This window comes from Syngnathus scovelli, chromosome 8, assembly GCF_024217435.2.
Source record: "Syngnathus scovelli strain Florida chromosome 8, RoL_Ssco_1.2, whole genome shotgun sequence".
NCBI classification, from domain to species: domain Eukaryota; kingdom Metazoa; phylum Chordata; class Actinopteri; order Syngnathiformes; family Syngnathidae; genus Syngnathus; species Syngnathus scovelli.
The window spans coordinates 13,920,427-13,946,608 of NC_090854.1; the positions used below are offsets into that span (position 1 = coordinate 13,920,427).

The window sequence follows — 26,182 nt, forward strand, 5'->3', positions numbered from 1 at the left end:
AAAGGTAAAACAAATGTGGCATATTATTTTATTCATCATCAAATTTAATAATTACACATATGGTTGTAAACAATGTAATTGTCTGGCTTTACACGAAGCGTACTGGGATTTGCAAGGTTGCACGCAGAGCGCATGCGCACAACCCTTCTGGACGTTTCCTCACGTGGAGCGATTCCCCTTCATCAGGTTAACACGTCCACGCTCACTGAGAACAACCCCAAGTGGCACCCGTACGTCGTCGATCTCCAGACGTCACAAATTAAGTCATGGTAAGACTGCAGCCAACTGTTTGCATATTAATGATTATACTAGAAATTAGCATCGCTGTAATTCGTAAACATCCTAGCTATCATGCTAATATATTTGCCGGCTAGCATTTAGCAGCGTGTGAAGTTAGCCTTCCATAACCAGTCATTGACAAGGTCATGCAACTGAGGAAACTATTACCTCACAATATTCGGACATGATAATAACGTGGGTGAGGCGTAATGTATAGCTACCTCAATCTGCGGGCTAATGAATGAACACCATGTGTTAAAGGGAGTGGATTTCACTGTCTTGTATAAACTGCAGCCACTGCCACCACACAGTTAATCGTTTCGATAATAAGTCATTGAAATGACCCACGCTTCAAATTAGTGTTTACGCAAATTTGTTTTTTTCTTGAGGTGGTTTTGTGTGAGGACCAGTGATGACAAAGATGGGCAAAAAGTGATGATAACCATAGATGGGGAAATAATGCCAGAATAAAGAAACATTAAGATGCCCAGTATATTTTGAGCACTATTGTAAATGCGATATCATGAGGGTTTTTATATTCAAGTGATGCCGACAAAGTGAAACAAAACTGGCAACTGTTTCCATTACATCATGCATTGGTTAATGTTTTCAACATTTGAGAAGTTTTCTCCTAATGAAGCAAATTCCTAAAGAGATAAGTCTAAATAAGCGAAGACATATCCATGGAATGTTTGCTGTGGAACAAATTCCTTTGCTTCTTGTTTGCAGTTCAAAAAAAGCGAGTTAGCCTTCAACCAACTCTCCCACCCGACCTCTCAAACGACCTTGAGTCAATGTCATGTGAACATCTGCCGCGCCTCGCCGAACACTTTTACAGCAAACGGATGTCCATTCAAATTGCCGGCTAAATCCAAAATGAAGAGAAGCTGACTTTCATTGCGCTCACTCAACTAAATTTTGTCATGTGCCTCCCCTTCCACCCACTTCCACCCAACCATCTCATCGTGTTAATCATTCCTTGTGGACAACTTTAGTCACATTTTAACCAAAACTGAGCTTGTGCAAATATAACTACAACCTAAAAATATTTCAAATGTCTTTCATTTGGCGTTCAGTTCACATTGCAGGTTAACGGTAAAAGTTGGGGGGAAAAACTTCTGTTAATTGGTTATTTGTGTGGTTTGATTAGCCCCAGTAACACAATTTTCTGTTCTGTCATTCCGCAGGCCTTCAGAAAATTCCTCCCATTGTTTGACCGTGTGCTGGTGGAGCGTTTCACGGCGGAAACGGTAACCAAGGGCGGCATCATGCTTCCTGAGAAGTCTCAAGGCAAAGTGCTGCAGGCCACAGTGTTGGCAGTTGGGCCCGGAAATGTCAACCAGGTCAGAACATGATGAAGAGTTTGTCGGGTCTGGATCATGGATTTTGCTCTCGTGAGTTGTATCAAGTTCACTGTTGATGTTTTTCTTGGCAGAAAGGAAATTTACTGCCAGTCAGTGTGAAGGCCGGTGATAAGGTCCTGCTTCCAGAGTACGGTGGAACTAAAGTCACTTTAGATGATAAGGTACGGTGCCGTTTTTTTGTCTTTAAATAATTAATCTTTTTATATAATTGTCTTGCATTTAATATTTGTCTTATTTTGCCATGTAGGAGTATTTCCTGTTCCGTGACGGAGACATTCTTGGCAAATATGTGGAGTAAGGCAAGATGTGCTAGAAAGAGAGAAGTCGAAACCATGTCTTTTTTTTTGTTATGCCAACTGTAAATAATTCTAAACACATTTTGTTACAATAATAAAAATGGGCCTTTGGCTTTTGTCTCCATGTACACTGTTTCATCTTCACTTTTTTGGTGGTGTTGTTTAATGTTTTACATTATGAGCTATTTCAAATACTTCCTCTATAGTGGACTTTTAGACATATCAATTGTAATATAATAAATAAACTCAGCTCAAGTTTATTCAAATGGCACTGCACAACAGCAGCTGTAATATGGGCTCTGTGTAAACTAAATGAGAAGAGAAATTATTGAAATAACAATGTTTTCTTATTAAAATAATACTCCTCCTGACCGAAAACAACTTGCAGGTATCTCCTAAAGTCATGCATTACAAACATGAAAATAAATAAATCAAAATTATTCATTTATAACGACGCACAGTACAAGGCATCTCTTTCGTACTGTTTTTCTTTTGACTTTTATTTTTACGCCCTATATGGTTTTTTTTCCATACAAATATATATTAAAATGTATTATGACTTCACCACACTGCCGTTCGTGTCAACGGCGGCGCGTTCCGACTTACGTACAAAACCGTCGCCGCCGTGAGAACAAAAGCATTGTAAACCGAGGACTCTTGCTATAATTCAAAACTTAAAACCCAATAATTTTAGAACTACGTAGACGGAATAACTGTATTAAAATTTGCATTAATACAATATTTACTTAAAGTCTTTCGACGTTGATGTCGGTCGTGTCGTAAAGTCGTTCCTCTGTCCGCCACTACAACCCAGCGGCTGGCCCACATCCGGGTATTCTGTCGAGATGGTCATGGCGGAGGGTACTGCAGTTCTCAGGAGGAATCGGCCTGGAACCAAGGCAAAGGTGCGTTTTCGGCTACCGGAAACGGGCAAATATCGCTTAGAATAAACCACCGAAACGGCGTGATTGGGCCTTCCCGACTGCTGTGGTTTTACCCCCGGACCTGAATCAAAATTGTCGATCACTGACTTCCACTCGGAAGGGCTCGAGCTGGTGCTAAGCAGCTAGCTGACGTTAGCATTTCCTTCGTTTAGTTTCTAGAGAGACACCACATCACTCGTCCCTGTCTAACTCGTCAGATTTAACTGTGTAAACACGCTTGTTAATCAGCCCCTAAAAAAGAACAAACATACGTCGCTATCTTGCATTCTTAAACCAGCCTCCGAATGTGTTAGCTTTGCAGGAAGCAGTCCCAGCCCTGTTGACTTTAGCTCGCCTCAAGCTAACTTTGTAGTCACGAGTCGTAAGTGCACGTAAACACATTTCTCAGTGGACGTGTTTGTATATTTCTCCACAGTGTTTGCTTTTATAGCAACTCTTTCGTGTGTCCGTATTTGTATTTTTCTGAAGCATTTGTCTTGCCACCTAAACACGTCATTCCCCTTCATTAGGATTTCTACAACTGGCCAGATGAGTCATTTGAGGAGATGGACAGCACCCTGGCTGTTCAACAGGTGTGTATGGTCGTGTATGTCATTTAATAAACATTCCTCTCCCTTCCCATGACAAGTGTTTTTATTATTGGTAAGAAAATGGAGTGTCATGCTTGTGCAACCTCTCGATGCTGGGAAGAATTTGTAACAGCATCATACATTTCGAATAAGGAATAAAACATTCATTGTCATTTTGCTGTTTCCGTTGCAATATGACGCTGAGTTCTTTACTGTGTCTCTGTTATATTTTTGTGTGTTTTACAGTACATTCAGCAGAACATCCGCTCCGATTGCTCTAATATTGACAAAATCCTCGAACCCCCCGAGGGTCAGGATGAGGGTGTGTGGAAATACGAGCACCTCAGGTATGAAAATGATGTTATACTTTGATTACAGGGGCGCCCACAATTTACAAGGTTAAGGAACCTAAAACTAAAATTACTTTATCCAGTTTATTTTTTTGTTCAAGTTGCTGTATCATGCTATTTTAACATTGCTGCATTCAATTATAGGCATATATATGATTATGTATTCAATGAGTGACAGATATGTAGTCTGCTTGTTTAGCATAGAACTCATGTTTTGTGTCCTCGTGTGTGTCAACTGTAGGCAGTTCTGCTTGGAGCTCAACGGACTAGCAGTCAAACTGCAGGTAGGTGCACATAAACACCCCGCCATTATTAACATTTGTCTTGAAGTGTGAACCAAGCCTTTGCAAGTTCCATTTGGAACCACTTCTAATCGTGTGGCCTTGTGTAATGTTGATGTTGGTCTTCCAGAGTGAGTGCCATCCAGACACATGCACTCAGATGACAGCCACCGAGCAGTGGATCTTTTTATGCGCCGCCCACAAAACCCCCAAAGAGGCGAGTTCACATTTTTGTTCTACCCCGAAACCTCACTGTCCATTAACTATCGCATGTGCTTGACACGTGCAGTGCCCCGCCATTGACTACACCAGGCACACGCTGGACGGAGCTGCCTGTCTTCTCAACAGCAACAAATACTTCCCCAGCAGGTGGCTTTCTTGTGCTTATCCGTCAGGTATTTGCAGAGCTGATTGATCTGATTGGCGTTTCCAGGGTGAGCATCAAGGAGTCGTCGGTGGCCAAGCTGGGTTCGGTGTGTCGCCGCATCTATAGGATATTCTCGCACGCCTACTTCCACCACCGCCAGATATTTGACAAATATGAGGTGCGTTTTCTTGGAAAATGACACGGCGGGCAATGTAGTTACTCGTTGGATGGGAGAGAGGGGACTAGGAATTGTATTGTGAGCTCGTCATCTTCACGATTTTTTGAGCTTTTGATTTTTGTGTGCCGACAGAATGAAACGTTTCTGTGTCACCGCTTCACCCGCTTCGTGGTGAAGTACAATTTGATGTCCAAGGACAACCTGATCGTACCCATCCTGGAGGAGGAGGTCCAGAACACCTCATCGGCCGGGGAAAGCGAGGCCTGAGGGAGACGCACGTGAATGCACGCGCACACATCCACCACACACTACTGTACAGCGTACTAAGACCTCCTGCCCGCCACCTTGTTGCTCCATCTTCAACTGCGTCAAGCGCAATGGAAGCCTGCAGGGACATCTTTTTCCTTGTTTTTCAAAAAAGGCACCATACTTCTCCTTTAGGGAATATTTTATCTTTCAATCAAAGTGAGCTACCGTATTTTTGGAACTATACATTGCTATAAGTGTACCACTCAAAAAATGCACTGTGAAGGAGAAGAAAAATATAAGACTCTCCAGATCAAGAGTTGCATTTTTTGGGGTGGGAGATTTATTTCATAAAAGCCAAAAACAGCAGTGCTCAGACTCGTAACCAAATTTCCCTTAATAATGGGTGCGTTCGGAAAATTTGTTTCGGGCGCGCATAGCTTCATTCCGAGCATTGGTAACTCTGTAACGTGCTGTTCACAAATTTAATCTGCTCAAAAAAGGGAGTGCCAGAGCCCAGTGCGTCGGGCAGCACAAGCACAGGAAACGCGTTGCTGATGGTTTAGAACATTAAAATCAAAATAAATATCAAATTTCTTCTTTCCTTTGGCATGTACTTTTAATGCATTACCGCCAACTTCTTTGGCATGATTCCACCAATGGGAATGCATGACTCGTATCATTTCTTTTACTGTCTTTGGCAGTTGGCAAATGGTAGAGAGAAGCTGACGGTAAAGTACAGAAAGTCAACATTATTAAGGAAAGTGAATTTTGGGTGTCGGAAAGTCTCATTTTAAGATATGTCACACCTGAATACCTGTCACAGGACCAGCCAAACTATGAATCGTCCAAATAGTATAGCACACACTGACAGCCCCCTCTACCTACCCCGTGTAAATAGCCTTTTAGATCTTGTTTTTCAACGGTGCTTCACTGTTCTTTATCTACATCGGCTTCATCTTTGCTTTGTGTCGCCTGCCATTTTGTGCAGAGGAAGGGGGGGTGGAGGGTCAATCAGTAATTTAGCTTGTCAACTTTTCAGAGGCTACAAAAAAAAATCCTTAAGTGTAGGCGTGACTTGTGCGTTAGCGGAAAAAAAGAACTAGCTGTGCAAGTGTGGTCCTGATATTCTTGATGTTCATAACGTGGCTGAGAGGTCAGTTTAAAAGGCATAACGTCGGCCATGTTTACATCCCGCCAAGCGCCACCTACCCTTTCGTCACCCTCATTAAGTTATTTTACTGAATCTAATCCATTTTGTTGTTGTTGTTTTTTTTAAGTGAACTAAAAATACTTTAGTTATTTTTGCTGAATCTAATCCAGTTTTTGTTTGTTTTTTAAATGAATTACAAAAAACTTTGTTACTGTTTGTGACAATTACATGTCTATTAATAAAAGACTTATTATTCTGGAAAATGTGTGGTCATAATCAAAAATGCAAACTTTGAAAAAGGGTGGAGAAATTATTTTTTTCAATAAACTTCATACAGTAAAGCAAATGTACAACTTAAAAACAAAACAATTGGAATTAATACAGTTATTTAGTATCCATATGTCAGTTTTACATTATTTTTTTTCTTCATTATAATAGCAACATTTTCACAATGGAAGAAGGCCGGTGTGGATTTAAAAATATAAACACAATAGAGTCCCTCTTATAATACTGTTGTAGTCCTTTGTAACACCAGGGTTCATGATTTTAATAGCTAAACTAAAGATGTCTGCAATGGCATCTGTCAGACTTCCAGAAGCATAGCCACTCTGTGTGGACAGTAAGTATTGGGACAGGAAGACATAAGTGAGCAAAATGAATATCTGAGAAAACTAAATAGTCCCAATACTTTTTGTCCATCCAGGATATAAAATGCAAAGTGATTGGAATGCATCCTATTAATAAAGTCACAAGGAAAAACATACACCAGAATGACTTTGAGATGTGTGCATAAATTGTCTCAAACCAATAAATAAAAACCCGCGGAGCAGCTACTCACTCATAAAACAAAAACATTTGGACTGCCTTTTTTTTTTTTTTTTTACCAGCCTCTGATTTCAAACGTAGTCAATCATCTGTTTGTTGTGATATGTAACAGGCAATCATAATACATGAATTTTGGGTCACAGTCATAATGGCCCTCCAAAGGAAACCAAAACTATGATGCAACCTGTTTTGACACCCCTGCCACCCCTGACACTTAAAGAAAATACTTGGTGCCAAAATTGGTTCAGTACATATTTGTATTGCTTTCCTTCTCTCTTTTAAAAGGTAATTATGGCAGATTTTTTTCCCCCCGTTTCCAAAACCCCAAAGTAACCCATATAAAATAGGACTCTAGGTCCGAAAGTCGCGGGGCAGACGCTTGAGCTTTTACTCAATATCCTTAATATCCAGTTTAAAGTCCATTTACTAGTAACATGTAGTTGTCCAAAAACACACTATTTGTCCTACTCGGACGATGATAAAAACATGAACTACTTCATGGACCTTAAACTGGATATTTAGTTAATCCTCGAATGGTTTTCCATATGTTCTTCTCCTTATGGCTTGGGTTCAAAACAAAAAAAGTGCAGAGTTCTTCCACAGTATGATTTCCTCCATCTGGGGATCTCATATTGTCAGTCTGCTCACATGCAGGTCACCTCCGCCTTGCCCTCTTCCTGGTCAAAGCCACCTTCCTCCAGGTGCGATAGGGAGCTGGGGAACGGCGGTCCGAACACCGGGAAGCCGCCGATGCCCCCGGCCACAGGAGAGAGCTCCTGCCGAAGCGCGGCGCCACTGACGGAGCGACTCATGGAGCGGCTGGACACGTCGCTGTGCACCGACAGAACCTGCACGTATTGAGTTAAATAGAAATAGAAACAGAGTGCAAACAATGACGTGGTTTTACAGTTAGTGCTGCAAATCCAATTTGACCACCAGGGTGCAGTGTTGGCACCGGTTGCTGTATTTCTCACCTGGTTCTTGTGTTGTGTTGCTGCTTGACTCCTAACTGGCCGCTGAAGAAAAACAACTTGCTTGGTGGCCAGATTCCCATCACTATCACACACAAACATAAACAATTAGCAAAGAATGAACACAATTTTTACAAAACTAATAATGCTCAATTTTGAGGTACAGAGAATCTTTGTTCATTGCATTTGATAGGACACTCACTTTGTATTTCATAAGTACAAAATGGTCATTTATGCAAGACAGGTTCACCATTGGGTGCATGCAAGAAGAATGGTGTTGATGCTGTCACCTGTCATGTCGTATGATGGGAGTAGGCAGAACGCACGTCAGCAGCCATCCGAACTCTGCCAGTGTGTGAAGTAGCGGCCCGTAGTCTGTTTTAACACTGGAGCCCTGCACAGACACAAGATGTTATTTAAAACACCATATAGAAACTACCTACACTCAAACTAGAAGGTTGGTTCTTTCATCACAACCTCGCATAACGTGCAAATATACTTTTGAGTATTTTCAGATTTTTCTCCAACACGGAAAAAAAATCCTAGCTCCATCAGTTGTAGAAGAAGATCTGGATTTTTTTTTACCTAGAATTCAAAAGAGGTGGGATACTGAATATGATCGGCTACGATCACCAAAATGATGACCCACTCTGTCATTTTGGTTTTCATGCAGAACAACAGTGTTACATTGCTCCTAATAAGAGATAAGTGGTTTGTTTTTTCATCAAAAACCAATTTTTTTCCGACCTCAATGACAGTCCACTGCTCCACCACGATGGTATCGTTGGCTGGGGGTGCGGTGCTCTTCTCTTCGTACACAAAAAGGCCCTCTAGAGACCGTGGCACGGGCTCGCCTAAAACACAATCGTTTTGTTGTCATCACTTTGATCCTACAAGAAATCTAGTCCACAGTTTTTTTTAGAAGTTATTCTCAGGAAGTGAAGTTGTTAAAGCAACAGAAATGCTACTAATAATAGACACAGTGGTCAACAAGAGGCCACAACAGGAAGTGCCGAATTTTATGCGTGAATCCCTCTTTTATGACTGCAACACAATGGCTTCATGTGGTGATTGGACGGCGGCTCAACCTTTTGGGGTGTCCCAGTAGACGAAGGAGTCCACCAGCGACCAGCCTCTGCGATAGTAGGCCGCCGTCAGCTCCAGCCAGTCGGCCTCTAGGGCGCTCACCACCTGGCCCTTCCTGGAAACTCGCATGGACAACGCCCCCTGGTGATACTGGCACGCTAAGGAATCCAGAGGGGCACAACCCGGAGTCCAGGCGTGGAAGAAGACCAGAAGTCGCATGTCTGGGGAGAAAGAATTACGCTCAGTGACCTCTGAGTCGCTAGAGAGTTTGACCAGGTCTCACCTGGACTGTACGTGTTCTCCTCCAGATCTCGGTCTCCTGGGGGGGTGCGAGGAGGGGAGTGCGTGGGCGAGCGGCAGCTCCTCTTCGGACTGTGGAGCCGATTGCCGTTACTCAGCACGCTCACCTGCTGGAGGACCGAGCCGACGAAACGGACACCGCCGCGAGCGCTACTGTTCACCTTTGGGAGACAAAAATGTATTTGGTCATTGATAGTATCTCTCTTTGCTTGCTTGGCAAACCAAATATTTTACAAACTCAATTTCAAAAAAGATGGCCAAAAACATACAGTGCATGCCCGTGACCATTGAGGGAAAAAAAAAAATGATTGAAAGAGACCCTGGCGTAATGATATTGCTACATCAAGCCAAAATTGCGACTTTACATTTCATTTTACAACATGCTTTCAAAATGAGTTCCCATAGGAAATTCCGCGACAATCAGAGGTGTCATCCTCACCCTGTCAATTAGCGCTCGAACAATGTCGCCCGTCAGCGAGTCACCAGGTAGCGGCCACTCCTCCACCCTCAGCACGGGCACACTGTGACACATCGATGCCGTCTGTCGACTTCAAATAAAAAAAAAAAAAACATTAAACAGGACAACTGGTGGACATTCATTCAAGCATTCTCCAATATGCGAGGGAGGTGGAGTGAGGCCAAAAGATCTCACTCCATCAGTCTGAAAATTGGGACAAACAAGTCAGGCTCTTCTGGCTTGCCGGCGTGACCTTCTGAGAGATTTGTATGAAATATGCAGCTGGCCCCATCAATTATTTGTGGATTTACTCGACAGTGCTGCTGAGTGAGGCGTCACGCATGTGATTTTCATTTTTTAAGTAGAGTAAAGCGTCGCCTTACCTCAGTCTGGGTCGGGCTAGGACGGCGCGATAGAGCAGGCTGAAGGGTAGCGAGCGAGCACGACCCACTGACAGGATGATGGGGTGAAGGGCGGTCAGGACGTAGCCCTGCGTGTAGTACGGCTGCAGAGCCTGAGGCAGTTCGGCCAGCGACGACACGTACTGCACTGTGGGACGGCTACCTGCGCCAAGGAGAACATGATGGTGTTAATTTGAGTCTTTCATGATTACATTTACTGTACTGAGGATAGTGAAAATCCTGATCCAGAAAGTAAAAACCCTTGACTTCAGCAGTGTCTGGAAATACGTTCTGCTTTGCATCCTGTTGCTAAGGCTAAATTGTTCCCGCTGCCCCTGCTTCAATGCCCATGCATGACCACATCCCTGTCCAAACTTTGATTTTAGCACCCCGCCTCTAAGTTGATGTCAGTGGCAGCGACGGCCCCTCTGTGAAAAGCCCCCCCTTAAGCTACTGCCGAACTAACTGCACAGCTGTGAGACTAGGAAACCCCAGTGAACCCGATGAAGTACGCAGCTCCAGTTTACTGGCATTCCTGCGGGACCCAACGCCCATTCCAATGCCTATTACGACGGACACAAAACAACAACATTCTTTAGCTGCTACTTTTACGACTCGGTTTCCATTTAGGTAAAACGTGGATCACTGAAGTCTTAAAGGGTCACTCTGGAAAAACAGGCAACAAGGCCCCATTTGATGCATCCCCAGAGGACGAGACACACACACACACAAACTGTGTTTTCAGTAGTAACACCCCCCTCCCGTCCTGCTGCCACTTGCCCTGTCACTAACACACTGAGGCCTCTGTTCACAGCAACAAAAAGTGAAAGGACAAAATAAAGGCTAAGCAGAATGGCAAAGAGGGTGAAAAGCTAAAAAAGATAGGAGGTGGGAAGTGGAGGGTTGTTAAAGGGCTCTAACAAGAGGTGTCTTGTGAAGGGACTGAGGAAGAAGGGGTCTTATTTTGCAGCAGAGCAGGAGTAAGATGGACTTTCTGAGTCCATTAGTAAATGCATGAAGAGGAGAAATCTGCCTGGCAACAAGACGCTCAGAAAACCAAAATGGTTATACAGTGAACAAAGATAGCCGCGTTGAACTCAAAAATCAGAAGTGCTAATGCTAATACGTATGCTCATTGAAGGCAGTGAACCTCACTAACGTCCATGACATTATTTTTTAAAACAGACACACTCAACCAAGATTGAAAGCATCTCCAAGAACGTCGATTAGCGATCTACACACTGGCCTTCGAATCACCTTCAGATTTATTAATCAAAATCCCGACTTTAATCAGAAGTAATCCGGCGAGGCCGGTTAGATGAGCAGATTAGACAGAGATTATAGAAAACCAGCACTCATCCCTGGAAACGATGACTGACGCATAAATATCCTTTTTCATAAATAGGTCAGAGAACAATTTGTGGTGTGCTACCTATGGGACTACTCCCATTTTTATTGTCTGTTCTCCCTCTTGTCCAGATAATACAATAGTTTAGTCATGTTTTCTATCTATTTGCTGATGATCCCCAATTGTATTGTTCTTTTAGGTCGTCTGAGTTTCATAAACTTTTACTGAACTGCTTGACAAAGCAGTGGTTAAATGACAACTCAAATTTTCCAACTCAAAACAAAAACAGGACACGTATTATTACCCCAGATAATGCTAGCCAACACTGAGGAAAACTGAGCCTATCCACTAAAACCAAGCTAAGGAATCTTGGTGTTTTGGGGTGTCACTAGAACATCCCTCAAGGCAGTTAGTTGCTTTTTTTCCCCAACTGCGTTATAATCGCTAAGCTCCGGTCCATGGAGTCTAGACAAGAGCTCGAAATGATTATTCGTGAACTTGTGCCCTCGTGGCTAGACGTCTGCAGTTTGTCCAGAACTCAGCCGCAAGACCAGCCCCAGCAGAAGAGCCCACATCACACCTGTGTTAAAATCCATTTGCTGGCTCTCTTTTGTGTCCAATTTAAAATGTCAGTACTCGTTTTTTGAATCCGATGTAATCAGGCTCCCACCTACATTCCTTGCTACCACCGAGCCTTTCTAGGACACGTGATCACAACTGTCAAAACCTTAACTTTCAACTTGAATGGGGGAAAGCAGCAATTAGCCCGGCCCCATTGCTCACCCCATCCTCCGACAGCTCCCAGTCAGCTTGGCCCCATTACACACACGCCAAGAAACAGGGGCACATTGAACCAATTCTACCTAGCACTCTATGAAAATGCACAGTGAGGCATCTGTCAACCACGTGCTCCTCAATCGTGATCACATTTGTTCCAAAGTGGACCGACTCGGGTAGTTTTTGTTTTGGAGCAACCAACATTCCCCCAGAACAGACAAAGCATTGCCAATAGCCAAGTTACTTTTCCACCAAGCTTTCTATAGCATCAAACGCCTTTTTATTGCGGTTCCAAACTGGAATGGACTGCTACAAATACTGTGGCTTTAATCTAGCCAGCACATTTGGAGGCACAGATGGTGTGTTTGGTGTAAATGCTTTTATATCTTTGTCAGCCCTGTGACACACCCGGATAACATAGAATTTAGTCCACAGCATGCATCCAATGTTTTTATAATTAATTAATGTTCCCAAATTAAATGCGGTCATAGAATGTACTAATTATAACCAGGTAATACTGTGCATACCTCCACAGAGGATTATTATGGCCACACTGAAATAAGTCAAATATAACTTATAATATCCACAGTATTTTTAATTTAATTAAACAATGATAAATATCGTTGCATGTAAAAAAATTTTTGCATACAAGTGTGTGCATGTGTGAGAGTGTGATACTAGTGCAAGACGAGGCAGAAAAAACCTTCCCTGACCTATTTCTCCATCAATTGAAAGAAGGAGCCTGTTGCTGGGAAGAAAAGGATGACATGACATCTGAACACACTTCAACAAGCTCATATAACTTATTCAAGGGGATCCAGTCTGGCATGCAACATGATTTAAAAAATAAATAATGAATTTGCATAAATAAAATGTCCTCTTAAAAATTACCTTACTTTATGTTTCGTACGGTCTGCAGATGAGTAAATAAACACCCCAGGTCGCGGAAACTTAATTTTAATGATGAATCTGACCTTGATGGATCTTCTGAAGTACATTCATGGAGATACCGTTATAAATTCCATATTAACAACCTTGTTTAAAAAAAAAAATCTAAAAGCGAATTTAACTTTGTAAACAAAGAACATGTTCAGCGCCTACCTTCCAAACTGAAGTCCAGGAGGACATAATCGTAGACGGTCTCAGTCTTGGTCTCCACTTGAGGTCTCTTCAGCGTCGAGTAGATCTTTCCGGGACTGCTGTCCTCGGGGTCCTCCAGCTTCCTCAATCCGCAGCCCATGGCCTCGGAGTCGGATAGACAGCGGCGGAGGAGCCGCTCAAAGTCTTCTCGAAGCCTGATCGACCACTGACTGCCTCTCTCTGGTTGATTCTCTTGCAGGCGCGTCACTCACACTAACGGATCGCGGTCACCCCTCTGAGTCGTATACGGAGAGGGTCCTCTGCAAAGAGTTTTGTCAGAATCGTCACAGTCCAAGGGAAACAAAGAGAATCGAGAAGCAAAAGAAGTCCGAACCCTCGTCCCGTTGCAGAGTGCGTTTATGAAGCGTGGGGAGGCGGAGTGGACTCTTCCACAGAGGAAAACTTTCCCACGCAGTCAAGACAGCGTAAATGACCCAACTTCTTTTTCGTCTTTTCAAAATAAGAATGACGTCCTGCTTTGAATTGACGATGGCTGATTTAATCACCTAATCAATTGTGACTTTTTTTTTTTTTTTCAGCCACTCCTTTGATGGCAATACTGAACGACAAATCGAAATCTGTCGTACAATTTGTGGGAAACCAGTGACGGGTCAAAGCGGAAATTTCAACATCTTCTATTCATTAGCTTTATAAAAAGTTTGCCTGATGACTACACTGCTCCGTGATCACATCTTTTCAGCCTTAAAAAATGTAAAACCTATAATTATCTAAACTGAAAACAAGTTGAGTGAACTCAAAATGTCAAAACAACAAACTTAGATAAAATAAAAGTTGAATTGCATAAATTTAAGTTCGTTAAGTTAGAACTTTAACTAAAAGTTTAACAAATAATTAATGGTTTACAGAACTAATGATCCCTTGTATTGTGCCCCAACTTAACATTTCTAGTAAAAATAACCTTTCAGTTTTGACGCAAACATTTTGTTTTGTTGTGCTCACTAATTGTTCCCATAAATGTTCCAACTAAAAGTACTATTTCAGCTCACATAAAATACACAATGTGTTTTTACGGTGAAGACTAAACTCTTCATAGGTGTGGATGCAAGTGTCGTTTTTTTGTCTATTTTTGTCACTAGTTGACCCACCACGACCCAAATGGGGATGAGCGCTATATATGAATAAATCATGTATATTTCTGGAATAATATTCTCCAAGATTTAACCAACAGCTGCTCTTCCTCTGCACATGTCTCATCCCCACATTTTTTATCCTTTTTAAATCTGAATCCCGGATCCTCCTTTGGGAAGAAGCATGTATCCTCTTCCCATGTCTCCATGGTAACGGTGGCTTAGGTCCCATCCCTGTTTGACACATCTGGACTGAAGGCCCCGTGACCATATTTGTATGTTTATCAGCCTATTTATAACCGGTCATCCTGTTTTTCCACACACAAACACAATATTTCACGGATTATTTGTCAATTCTGCACAAGCATCTACTTCCTGTTTGAGTCCATGCAGGATGAGGGTTCCTAATCCTGCTTTGTCAAAAATATAACAAAAATATGTTTATTGAAGGAAGATTGTTAAGAATCCTATGGACTGTGCAAAGTTGACTATAAGCATTTCCCGAGGAAAATAATGATTGAACTATTTGGATGATTTAATACTCACTAAACTGTGTATAGAAGTACATTACATCATCTATGGGGAGATGAGATACATCCATGCAAGTTAAAAACTCCCATGGGCAACATTTTTTCTGGAAATAACAGTGCAGATCATCCAGTAATTGACCATTTTCCCCTCGGCTGACTGAGGAAATTTAATCAGTCACCCTTGGCTTGTAAAACACAAACTAATCAATTAGGACTTTATAGAGCAGCAAACCAATTAAAAATAATAATGATTTTATTGAAATTCTCTGTAATTGTTGCATGTATTGTATAACAGCCAGATTTTAGTCAATGTAGACAACAAATGCAGTTTAAAGCGCTTAAAGGGGAAGTCAACCCAAAATATTTCTGGCCGCCCCCCTGATATGGATGAAAATTTTGCCTGTTTAATTTATATCCCACAAACAAAACATGAATCAGAACACTGTGTTTCCTCTAGTTGGGCTGCACAGAACATATTACAAAGATTTCTTTGGGGTTATCTTCCTCTTTAAACCTCACTAAATGCAGGATTTCATTGCACTATCAGCGGTCTACAGTCCATTGATCAAATTACTGAACATTTGCACCCATTGAATGTGAGGGTCTGATCAAGCAGCATTTTAAGTGATGTAGTAGAGCAGCTCATTGAAGTTAAGTGGTGCAGTCACACGGGTCCATTGCCCCCCCGTGCCCCTCACCCCTTCACTAGTAGACCATCTGCCTTGTTGTTATAAGGAGTAATTCAATCAGTGGCAGATGGTCAAGGCTGATCTTTGACTGTTACCTCATCAGAGATTCTTCAGCGACCAAGTGTAGAGTGGCTTCACAGCTTGATGTCACACCTCACGTCTGGCGAGATTAAAATCAGATGGCGAGACTTTTATTACACTACTGTCAGTAGTAATGACATCAGTACTGCTGATGAGTTATATTGTGTCTGCAGTTATTGTTCACTTTTTTTTTTGGACGTAATGATGTGCAGAAAGGAAATGGATGAAAGAAAGGAAGGAAGCAGACTGAATGAGAAGTAAAATAACGATGTAAACTTGGGATGAAGGTAGGAATGAAGAATATCCACTTTGTGTGCTGAGTGTATATTTATATCTGAATGTGGCAGATGGTGACTGTATTAAGACAACTGGCAACCCTGAATACCTGGATTGAGGATTAAAACAGCAACTCCAGCATTGGTGAAATATGTTGCACCATGCAATTGTGAGTTGAACACATTTTTCTGTCAAATGCACCTTTTATTGCCATCCTATTGCTGACCGGGTGTTGTAATTTGCTGGAGACTAGTCCAGTATAATCCCTGCACTCACACAGTTCGATGGATTTTATCAAGCGAGGTTGATTTATTTGCAGATGGCGCCATCTGGCGGTGTAAATCAGAGCGCAGGCCTAATTCGGTTTAGAACCAAATTGCACTTCTGCATGTCTGAGTTTTAATTTTCATTCATTCATTCATTCATTCATTCATTCATTCATTCATTCATTCATTCATTCATTCATTCATTCATTCATTCATATTCAGTATCCACTCGGTCCTGTTTTTTTTTTTAAACAAAGCTGATATATGTTTATGGTAATACACAAACAAACAAACAAACAAACAAACAAACAAACAAACAAACAAACAAACAAACAAACAAACAAACAAACAAACAAACAAACAAACAAATTGAGATGCAGCACAAAGAGAATGAAAATTAATTGAACACAAAAATCCACATCGCGTTATGAAATGATTCTAAAGAATGATTGTAATAAATTAATAAAATTTCACGCAGCAAACTTTTAAAGTGAGCTTGTAACTGTAGATCCGTATCCAATAAACATATGCTAACTTTGCACGTTTACATGTCAAGAGAAAGAATAACAACACGTTTTTTTCTTCTCTGTTAGATGGAAATTGAGTTAAGAGTCCCCAAGGGGAATGCAACACAGAACATCATGGACCCGCACACACTCACACACGTACACACACTTCCAAAAGTCATTTAACTTTTTCACGCCAAGGTGGCAGCATAGCACGAAGGCACGATTTTCAACAGTGGGACACTTGACCATTGAGTACTTTTTAACCCTTGACAAAACAATCAGCAGAAAAATCCTATAATAATGATTACATTACACTGCATTAGTAACACACTCTAAATATTCAATAGCGTGGATAATTAAAATACTGTATTTGCAATTCAAAACAGCACAGACTAAAGCTGTTGTAGAGGAATTTAATATTTAATTATTTTCAAATATGATAATGATGTACTGTAATTGTATTTAAATGACATGTCAAGTGAACTAAATCAAATATAACCCTACTAGTGCATTTTAACTCAACTTATTTTTGGGTGCATTCTGTTGAAAAAAGTGAAGGAAAAATGCTTTTTCTCATGTTAGCAGTGAGCTGATGCGCTGTGTGTTGGTATTTCAGCAGCACATAACGCAGGAGTGCGAGGGGTGAGCTGGCTGCAATAATGGGCCTCACTGGCTGACCACATTCCACAGCTGTGTGGCTCAAGGACTGACACATATCTCCTCCGCCTTGCAAGTTCCCGAGGACCCATCTCGAATACTTATTTTCTCCAATAAGAACAGCCAGCAAGACATATTAGTGTTTTTAGTTGCTAATGAATTATTAAACAGACCAAAAAACAACAATACTGTTTAAAAATTCCATCCTTTGGTTTTACCCATCCTTGCCTCTTTGATACAATTCAATTGTATTTTTTTTTTCGCATCTTCAGACAATGAATCCTAAAAAAGGACATCAAGGATTATTTGAACATGGAAACAGTAACTGGGAGTAGGATGGGAATCCATGGGAATATGTGACAGTACTGTCTTGATAGATTTGTAAATTAGAAATCATGTCTGTTCAATGAAAATAATATATTTCTAAATGTCAAAAGTTTTCAATTATTATCAACAAAAAATAAGTATTCTTTTTTAAATGATCCAATTATATTGCGATTGGCTGGCAACCAGTTCAGGGTGTGCACCGCCTACTGACCAAAGTCACCTGGGTAGGCCCAAGCAACTATCGTGAGAATAAAGCAGTTCAGATAATCGATGGATGCTATTGTATTGTTCGATTTTTTAAAATATAAACCTTTTACATAAGTGCCAATCTTTAGCACAATCAACGGTCATGCATAGTAAACAAGCCGAGCTTAATCACGGCTGTTGCATTGCTTGCATGACTTATTCATGTTGTAGTGTTGCAAAACACAATCTCACGTTCCCAACTCACATTCTTGTCCATTCTTATGTACTTGAGATTTTGTGAAATATTCATCAGTCGCAGTTCAAGTCTTGTTCTAATTGAAAGTACGCATACCGTACAAAGTAGGCTATGCATTCTTGTCTGCTAGCTGAAACCAAAGATGCATCAGTTGGTGATTTGCAAACATTCTGCTGGGAAAATGATCATAAATTGATTTGAACGTTACTCATATTTCGGCCACCACAGTTTCTGCTCCTGGACACGAGAAAAGGCTTTAATGCTTAAAAAAAAGCTGAGGATTGTGGTTATGTCATCTTAGATCCGTGAGTGATGAAAAAAAAACTCAGCAATGAACCGACTAGCCACCACAGTAGGCGGATGTTCTGTCCTGTTTTCATCACAGTCTGGCACAAAGAAGGACAAAACCCGATTGCAATGGACAGTTCGGACTTTTGAGAAGGTTCCCCAAAATATTTGGTCATATTGCTTATTCTTGTGACAGTTACAGGATTCATTATTGTAGCTTCAGCACTTTGCATATTTGCATAGTTTTCAATGATGTGATTTGTTTTATTTGGCCAATCTAACGATTTAATTACAACGTCAAAAATATCAGTCATGTCGCCACATTTAGATTTTCCTGTTTTCTCGTGTAGCTCGGTCTAGCAGAAACAGCCTGCGTGTTATCAACGTCAACAAGTGTGTAGGAATCCTCCTAGGTCGGGATTGCGACCTTGAACAGGGGATTTAATCCCCCCTTGCATGCTCCAGACAATGAAAGGTCTGTTGTACAAAATACGGAATCAAAATAGCAGACCTAAGTCTGAAAAAACAAGCATACCTTTGTTAAGTTTGTCAGTAGATTGTTACTTTTTCACAGAATTGATTTAGACCTTTTGGAGGGGTAGTTCAAAGGTCCCAGAAACACCCACCAACTAGAAGTCCAAATGGTCAGGAATATTTTGTACATGTGGAAGCCAAGACATTATCAGGTGTGGATGGTATAACACGATACATGCTGAGGTCAAAGGTGAGATGAGTGGACACAGGCAACGATGTGCTAACATTCAGGAATATCTCTTACAACTGCCAAGAATCTCAAATTGGTTGATGGTTAGTTAGCAGGATCCTATAAATAGAAGATTTATTCATGCATTAATTTCTACATTTTCCTTGATTATTCTACTGGTCAAGCATGATTGCCGATAACAAAATGTAGACATCTTGAGAGTGTGTGTATTTATAAAGTGGTATTTTTCAGTGCATGTCTAATTTAGGATTGCTTGGCTATGGCATTGGTCTATGCCCAATTAGTTTGAATTATATCATCAAAGGTCATCAACTAGTTGCAATTTTAAGCAGTTTGGTTTTAAATTCTAAACAAAGCATCAGAAATATCTAATATCTCTGAATCAGTTTCATTTGAATTCTTTTTCTGCTTTATAGTTGCTCAAAATCTAAGTTAGTCAATCAAATGCGGTTGTCTTTTTCTCTGTCAATTTGTCATCTGCAGAGTAAATATTTTTGACAAAGCAAGGAGTAGAACGTGCAAATATCTGTCTGAAAACTAAAAGTAAAAAGTAGCCTTAAAAATAACCAGGTGAGTAAAGTAAAAAAAATGAAAAATCCACTTCAGCACAGGCAATTTAGTAATTATACTTTTCCCCATTAGTAAAATTTGATAATTTCCTCAAAGTACACCTGAGGATCTCTCACCTCACAGTGTGAATAATAATAACCGCTTTAACCAACAAAGTATAATAACCAATCTTGAGTTTTTAGTTCTTGTCACTTCAGCAGTCGCTCATTCGAATTACGCCCATTCGCTGAAAGATACGTCAATCACGATTGAGGTCACCATTAGGGCGGCGCTTGGATAGAAGAGGAGAGGCGGGTGCATGTCAATTGTTGCTGTTTTTTGCCGTCAAAAGTCGCTCGCGGGTTCCGTGATCAGTGCAACCCAATTGGTACTAGCAGCACCTTTTTTGTTTGGAAGAATCTCGGTCATGCGCACAGAAGAGACATAATCGCTGCTTTTTCCCCCCTACTTCTTTCAACTTGGCTTCCTGCGTGCACTTTGACATCGGAGAGGACGCCACCAAGCCAAGTGCGGGGTTCGGAACCCATTTGGATTGGGTCCACTTGCAAGTGCACCGTGACCGACGTGGGCGGGTTTTGACGCACACTCGCGGACCCCCTCCTCCCCACGATAAAGCCCTGGGAGGACTTGTTGCGCTTCACTAAGGGGGAGCGCACCAGTCTGGTTTTGTTCCAAAGGAACCAAACATAGACACGGCTGGTTGCGTTCAAGGACCCAAACAGTGAAGCCAGCTCCTGAATGCGGTCGTGATTCAAGACCACGCACGCACGCACGCGCGCATGCACGCTCGATCATTCTTTATTTTAACATTTAAATGGCATTACAACACAGCCGAGCTAAACTTTCCCTAGGTTGAATCATTTCCTTTTTCAAATCACCAACTCGAGCCGCCTCAACATGTCCGAGCGCGATGCACTGTGCAGCGATGGAGCTCCTGACTTTATACCGGCTCGAGTGTCCCGCGGTCGGCGGAGCGGTGTCGTTTTGCCCGGCGGGGGCGGTCAGGAGCCGGAGACCATGCTGCTGGAGTCCGTGAGGGCAGCACCGCGTCGTAGCAGCATCATAAAGGTAAGAAAATCATAGGAGCTACTTCTGACCTATTTTAATATCGTGCTGTCATTTTTGATAAAGTAAATACATAAAAACGTCTTAAAGAAATATCTTCATGCTTTGCAATTGTTTTTAGACCCTGCCCCCCAAAAAATCTTCATTTTGAAATAAATTAAATTGTGAAATAATCTGGAAATATTCTGTTTTGAAGACTGACAACACATTGTTGCTGTCTACAAAAAGCACGCCTGCAATCTGTTATGCAAAAAAAAATCTTATTTTGATTCAAATGAAAAGACCCCAAAATGGCAAATACATGCATTTAAATGGACAATGACAGGTGCTAAGCTAAAACATACTGTTGCAGTCTTATGAAAAGCACAATACCACAATGTTGGGTGACGTTTATACTACCACTAGTAAAGTTATTTATTGCTCAGTGATAATGATAACATGGTAACAGGTAGAGTGATTAAGGTGCTCAGGATCCCCCTGGGTTTGCAAGTAGGGCCACCTCCAAATCAATGTAAGACCCAAAATGGTGATATATGATTTATTGTAGTGACAGGCACTGAGCGAGAACACCTAATAAACTTATATGTCCAGTTTTATCACGGATACTAGTCCAGGTGTGTTATCTATTTTTTTGTTGCGGACCACATTGTAGTTACATTTTACCTTAGAAGGGCGTTTTTATTGTAAAATCACATAAACATTTTATTATCTACTCATATTATTAAATATGATTAAATACACAGTACACAACAAATTTATGGATAGAAGAAATCCAAAGTCAAGAAGAATAATTCCTTCAAGTTACTGTAATAATGTAAGAAAATAGAGGGTTGTCCAAAAAGATGCATCCATTTTTGATTAAGTAGAATTTTCTTTTTAAAGTTTCCTTTTAATAGAAGTTTTTTTCCTCATACACCACCATTTTGCGAGCACAGCTCAATACTTTATTATGTTAGATTTTTATAATGTGTGGCTTTGATGCTTTATATGTTTTACGCATGTTATCAAATGCTCTTATCGGGCCACCTCTGGTTACGGTTATGTTCCGATGGTCCAGTTCCAAAGCTCTCACCCCTGTACAGGTGACCTCATGCTTTTCCATACTCACCTGTGCTCGGGTTGCAGGTGAGTAAAAAGCAGGGCGAAGAAGTGAGCACAAGGATCATGTTTGGCCATCATTACATTTGATGTCTTGGTCTCATTTGTCAGAAAGTGTGTGCTTGGGCTCACGTAGCACCACTCAAAGCAGGACACAGAGATATACATGTCACCACAAGTGGCTCCAGATGAATGGCTTGCCATTTGAAGAAACCTGCTTATGTTCCTCATGCATCATTTTCACGAGCGTTTCGGCTCATCTCTAGCCTATCTCGGTTGAATTTAGGCAAGGGAACTAAGGGAACTTACTATTGTTGATTTGAGTTTTACTTTTTGATATTGCGTCATCACAGTTTGATAGTGAGACGTAAAAGCCACTCCAAAACCTTTATTTAAGACTTTCTGAAGTTGTGTGTTTTGGATCATTGTCTTGCTGCAGAACCCAAGTGTGCTTTATCTTGAGGTCATGAAATACCAAGACAAGCTCAAAAAAAACCTTCCCAGCTTTTTGTATTTCTTGTAGTGCTACTACCACTACTCCTGAATTACGTACTGCCTCCTACAGGTCAGTCTTGGTACTTTGGCTTGCTAGACTGCTCTAAAGTTGGGAAATTGCCAGGTATCTATTCTGTGATGGTCCCATCTATACTGAAAGGCCTCGGGAAAAAAGGCGGTGTGAAAATTGCTGCAGGAAATGTTGACGGTCTGTTGAGGATGCAAATTATCTGAGCCTGAATTGACTGTGCCCTCTGCTGGTTGCTGCCAAGGAGAGAACTCCATGATAGCTTCTTGAGTTGTTGTGATGACGCTTCACAACTATTCCACACCATTGGTAATAATGGTAAATTGATAAAGAAATCACTTTATGACTCCTTTTACTCCAGGCTTTACTCTCGGCTCATTGCACGAGGAAAAGCAAACATTGGTCTCCATATTTACCGTTAATGGTCGCTGATAGCGACCTGTCCATCTGCAAGAACCAGATGAACAGATCGCTCTGTCTCCGCTCTGCTGACAGGAGGTGGTGGATGACAGGCGCCATGTCAGTGATGGGTTCAGTCATCTGTGACAACGTTGTCCCATCGGGACCCACTGAGTGGTGTGACTGCGTCACATCACTGTCAGTAGGAGAAGTTGACCTAGTCCCATTCCCAGACTTATTCTAATTTTATTTTATTGACTTTTTAAAGCTTGATTTAGGTGATAAGCTTGTTTCTTTTGTCACTTTGAATTTTTTTTTTACATAAATCAGATAAAATCAGTTTTCTCTTTGCTATTTATAATTTCAGATTGAGACTATTTACATTTAAGATAAATTAATTAAAAAAAACGTTCAAGGTGGAAACTTTATGGTTGGACATTTATGGGAAGTAACGCAAAAATATGATTTTACAGGAATAAACTGGACTTTTATGATTAAACAGGAAATGGTGAAACCACAGCGCCGCATGTGTTCGGTTCTTCCTGTGTGGAGTTTGCATGTTCTCCCCGTGCCTGCGTGGGTTTCCTCCGGGCACTCGATTTTCCTCCCACATTCCAGGTGTGATTGTGCGTGTGAATGCTTGTTCGTCTATGTGCGCCCTGTGATTGGCTGGCGACCAGTTTATGGCGCCTACTGCCTGGTGTCAGCTGGGGTAGGCTCCAGCACGCCCTAGTGGGGGGAAGCGATTCAGAAAATGGATGAATGAATAGCAAAACCACACTGTTTCTTTTTATCATTTTTTTTCCTTGATTTATTTTATATTCATTGGATATGAAATGTAAATTAATCTGAATTTTTTATTTGCACCGTACATCCATGGTGGTGCCTGCACAGAAATATGTGAGAATTCATTCTGCACTGTGAAAAATGCATTGCTAGACTACAGACTACAAATTATAAAGAAATATTTCCCAAAACAAAAATGACATTATGGCCATTTTTGCGGTCTCTCTGTAGACGGTAGATCACATGCAGCTGGCACACGGCATGCTTTGTGCCTCTGCTTTGGAGGGAAACCAGTTGAGGAAGCTGGAAAGATGCATGTCCCACCCCAGGGAGGAGTCATGAACCGGTGACAAGGTTCTTGGAAGAGCGCCATTGCAATGTCTGGAAATGGTGCAACCAGAGCTGGTAGTTTATTCTCGCATAATTGGCAGAGGAATAAAACAATTGATAATATTTGTTGTTTGGTTTAGTAATTTAATACCTATTTTCATTATATATAGTTTACAAATATATATTAATTTATACATATATTATGAGTGATATCTAGAAAATGGTCAGTGTGAACTTATGATGGTAGTCAGACCAAATAAAATCAACCGTGGGATTCGTTAATTTAATATTTATAATGATTTATATTTTACATCACCGTTGCAAAATCTCATTTAACCCATTTTGGGCTCTACAATCCCAACATGCAGGGACACACCCAGAACTGGTCTACATTTATCACTGGCTGGTTCGGTCCAACATATTGGGTTATTTTTAGCCCATCAGTTTTAAAATGTCTTTTTAGAAGACACATCTACTCAGATGTTCTTACAACAAGTGTGGTTGCCCTTTAAAGGAAATCTGTTGAGGAGGACCGGTTGCAATTCAGGGAAAATCTCTTCTTGGCTGGTTTCGCATTACTTTGACAACCCGTGCGTCTGAGATGCCTACACATGCACGCACGCGCACACACACGTGTTTGTTCAGCTTTTAGAACATAAACACAGGAAATTAAAAGCAATCTCGTTAAGTTGCATGGATGTGGTGATTGCGCATTGAGCAAAAGAACACGGCGGCGAGTAGCATTCCCAATTATCATTATCATCATCATCATGAACTTTAACAGCTTGTTCTGGTTATGTTTAATCTGCAGCGGAGTCTTGTTTTGTTGTTATTCGTGCTACTTAAATGCCTCTCAGCAAGTGGCTTCGAATAAAGTTTGTCTGAAGTGGCTATGACATCATCACTCCCCTTGAATGTCATTGTTGGCAAGGAAAAGAGGAATAGAATATTATGAAGAAATCTCATAAATTTTTTTCCACAATGTTTGCAATCGGTTTCTTCAGGCAAAAGTGCTCTAACCTTCTCAACTCTGACTCAGACTCTCCTGAATGTTCTAACACTATTATGATCTTACGTAACTCAGATGAATTATGAACACCTTCTAGTGTTCGAGTTCATGCTGTTTCTGTCTGTGTCACATGGCCAACACTGCTAGAAACCACTCAGCGTTTCCATCAAAAGGTCCAATTCAGTTCTCCATCATACAAAATGGACGGGAGAATTGTGATGCGGCAAAAGACTGTTGCTTGAGTTTCACCAAAACAAATTTTAGGTTCAGTAAACTGTTTTGATAAAAATTCACTGAGCAATGCTATTAAAAAAAAACAACTACTATGTGAAAGACTGTGTTTGGTATGATGGCAATTCCGCCATATCGCCTTATATAAATGGAACTGGAATATTAATTAATTTCAATCAGGTTAAACACCTCAGCTTCAGGCTGCGATATCAACGCGAGCCAGCGAAGCATCATTCAATTAGCTCGCCGCGTTTGCGTATAAACGACCAGCCTGCAAATATGGTGATGACTACTGATAGCGTGGGATTAACAAGAATTAGGGCACAATACTGGGATTCTGGTGATCGTGCAGTGGTGTGTTGATTAAGACAAATATAAAATCCAGACTGAACTAAAAAGCCCTAATAGTAATCCAATCATTTTGTTGTTGTTGTTGAGTCACTTGAGGATTCTGAGGAACGAGTGTGTGTTCAAATGTCACCAGCTCATGCAAGTGGAAGGAGGGCAGTGTGACATGGATGACATCATGCCTACGCGGGTTTTTGGCGGGTGGAGGCGTTATGATCATCGAAGCATCATGCATCGTGATGCCATCTGGCAAGATGTGGCGTGGGCCCCTGGCTTGCAGGCGTGTGACAATTATGGGAAAAAACATGAAAAGAGTGGAGGAACATTTGGAATCTCTCAGATATGAATCAGGTAGTAGAGTAGGAGACAACACTGCATGTCATCACCATCAGGAGATTTTTTTTTCGTGAATGTAAAAATCTGAGGTTTTTACCAAAAATGATATCCCTCATAATACGCTATATTTTAAATTACCAGAAGTCTAAATTGTCTTTGTTAAATTTCAACTCATTGAAAACAAAATTCCCTTTAATATTTGCAAAATTAATTTGAAAACCAAATTGTCGGACATGCTGTTCTTTATATTTGTGAAAACACTTTGACTTTATTATTGG

At 41.1% G+C, this 26,182-nt stretch overlaps 3 protein-coding genes across 5 annotated transcripts in view; 2 read left to right on the plus strand and 1 right to left on the minus strand.

Annotated features, from left to right (window-relative positions):
- The first annotated feature begins 107 nt into the window (after positions 1–107).
- LOC125974116 (MOB-like protein phocein) lies at positions 108–6,290 on the plus strand. 3 transcript variants are annotated; one of them, XM_049729006.1, is made up of 9 exons: positions 108–269; positions 1,467–1,622; positions 3,393–3,455; positions 3,699–3,799; positions 4,044–4,086; positions 4,214–4,300; positions 4,373–4,452; positions 4,517–4,628; positions 4,761–6,290. In XM_049729006.1, exons 1-9 carry the CDS (start codon positions 267–269, stop codon positions 4,893–4,895), a joined length of 780 nt encoding a protein of 259 aa, XP_049584963.1. In that variant the 5' UTR covers positions 108–266; the 3' UTR covers positions 4,896–6,290. The 3 variants fall into 3 exon arrangements, with proteins under 3 accessions (XP_049584963.1, XP_049584962.1, XP_049584961.1); XM_049729004.2 differs by lacking the exons at positions 108–269; positions 1,467–1,622 and adding an exon at positions 2,683–2,844; XM_049729005.1 differs by lacking the exons at positions 3,393–3,455; positions 3,699–3,799; positions 4,044–4,086; ... (2 more) ...; positions 4,517–4,628; positions 4,761–6,290 and adding exons at positions 1,715–1,804; positions 1,891–2,067.
- Positions 5,213–13,760, minus strand: rftn2 (raftlin family member 2). Its single transcript, XM_049728999.2, has 9 exons — positions 13,294–13,760; positions 10,050–10,230; positions 9,649–9,757; positions 9,193–9,370; positions 8,912–9,130; positions 8,571–8,677; positions 8,114–8,217; positions 7,827–7,908; positions 5,213–7,700 (listed from the first exon to the last, which is right to left on the minus strand). The coding sequence occupies exons 1-9, from the start codon at positions 13,430–13,432 to the stop codon at positions 7,497–7,499; spliced, it is 1,323 nt and encodes a 440-aa protein (XP_049584956.1). The 5' UTR covers positions 13,433–13,760; the 3' UTR covers positions 5,213–7,496.
- A 6,296-nt stretch (positions 13,761–20,056) lies between these two features.
- plcl1 (phospholipase C like 1) overlaps positions 20,057–26,182 on the plus strand; it is a 36,730-nt gene continuing 30,604 nt past the window's right edge. Inside the window, exon 1 of the mRNA XM_049728994.2 lies at positions 20,057–20,847. Within this exon, the coding sequence (XP_049584951.1) occupies positions 20,677–20,847 (171 nt within the window). The 5' untranslated portion in view covers positions 20,057–20,676. The remainder of the gene's footprint in view (positions 20,848–26,182) is intronic.

Excerpts from the sequence above, each read along its gene's own strand:
- LOC125974116 (XM_049729006.1), top strand. Across the intron at positions 3,456-3,698 it reads GCACCCTGGCTGTTCAACAG|TACATTCAGCAGAACATCCG; the intron begins GTGTGTATGGTC and ends TGTGTTTTACAG. Across the intron at positions 3,800-4,043 it reads TGGAAATACGAGCACCTCAG|GCAGTTCTGCTTGGAGCTCA; the intron begins GTATGAAAATGA and ends TGTCAACTGTAG.
- rftn2 (XM_049728999.2), bottom strand. The coding sequence starts at position 13,432 with ATGGGCTGCGGATTGAGGAAGCTGGAGGACCCCGAGGACAGCAGTCCC. Across the intron at positions 7,909-8,113 it reads CCCATCATACGACATGACAG|TGATGGGAATCTGGCCACCA; the intron begins GTGACAGCATCA and ends TGTGTGTGATAG. Across the intron at positions 7,701-7,826 it reads CAACACAACACAAGAACCAG|GTTCTGTCGGTGCACAGCGA; the intron begins GTGAGAAATACA and ends CAATACGTGCAG.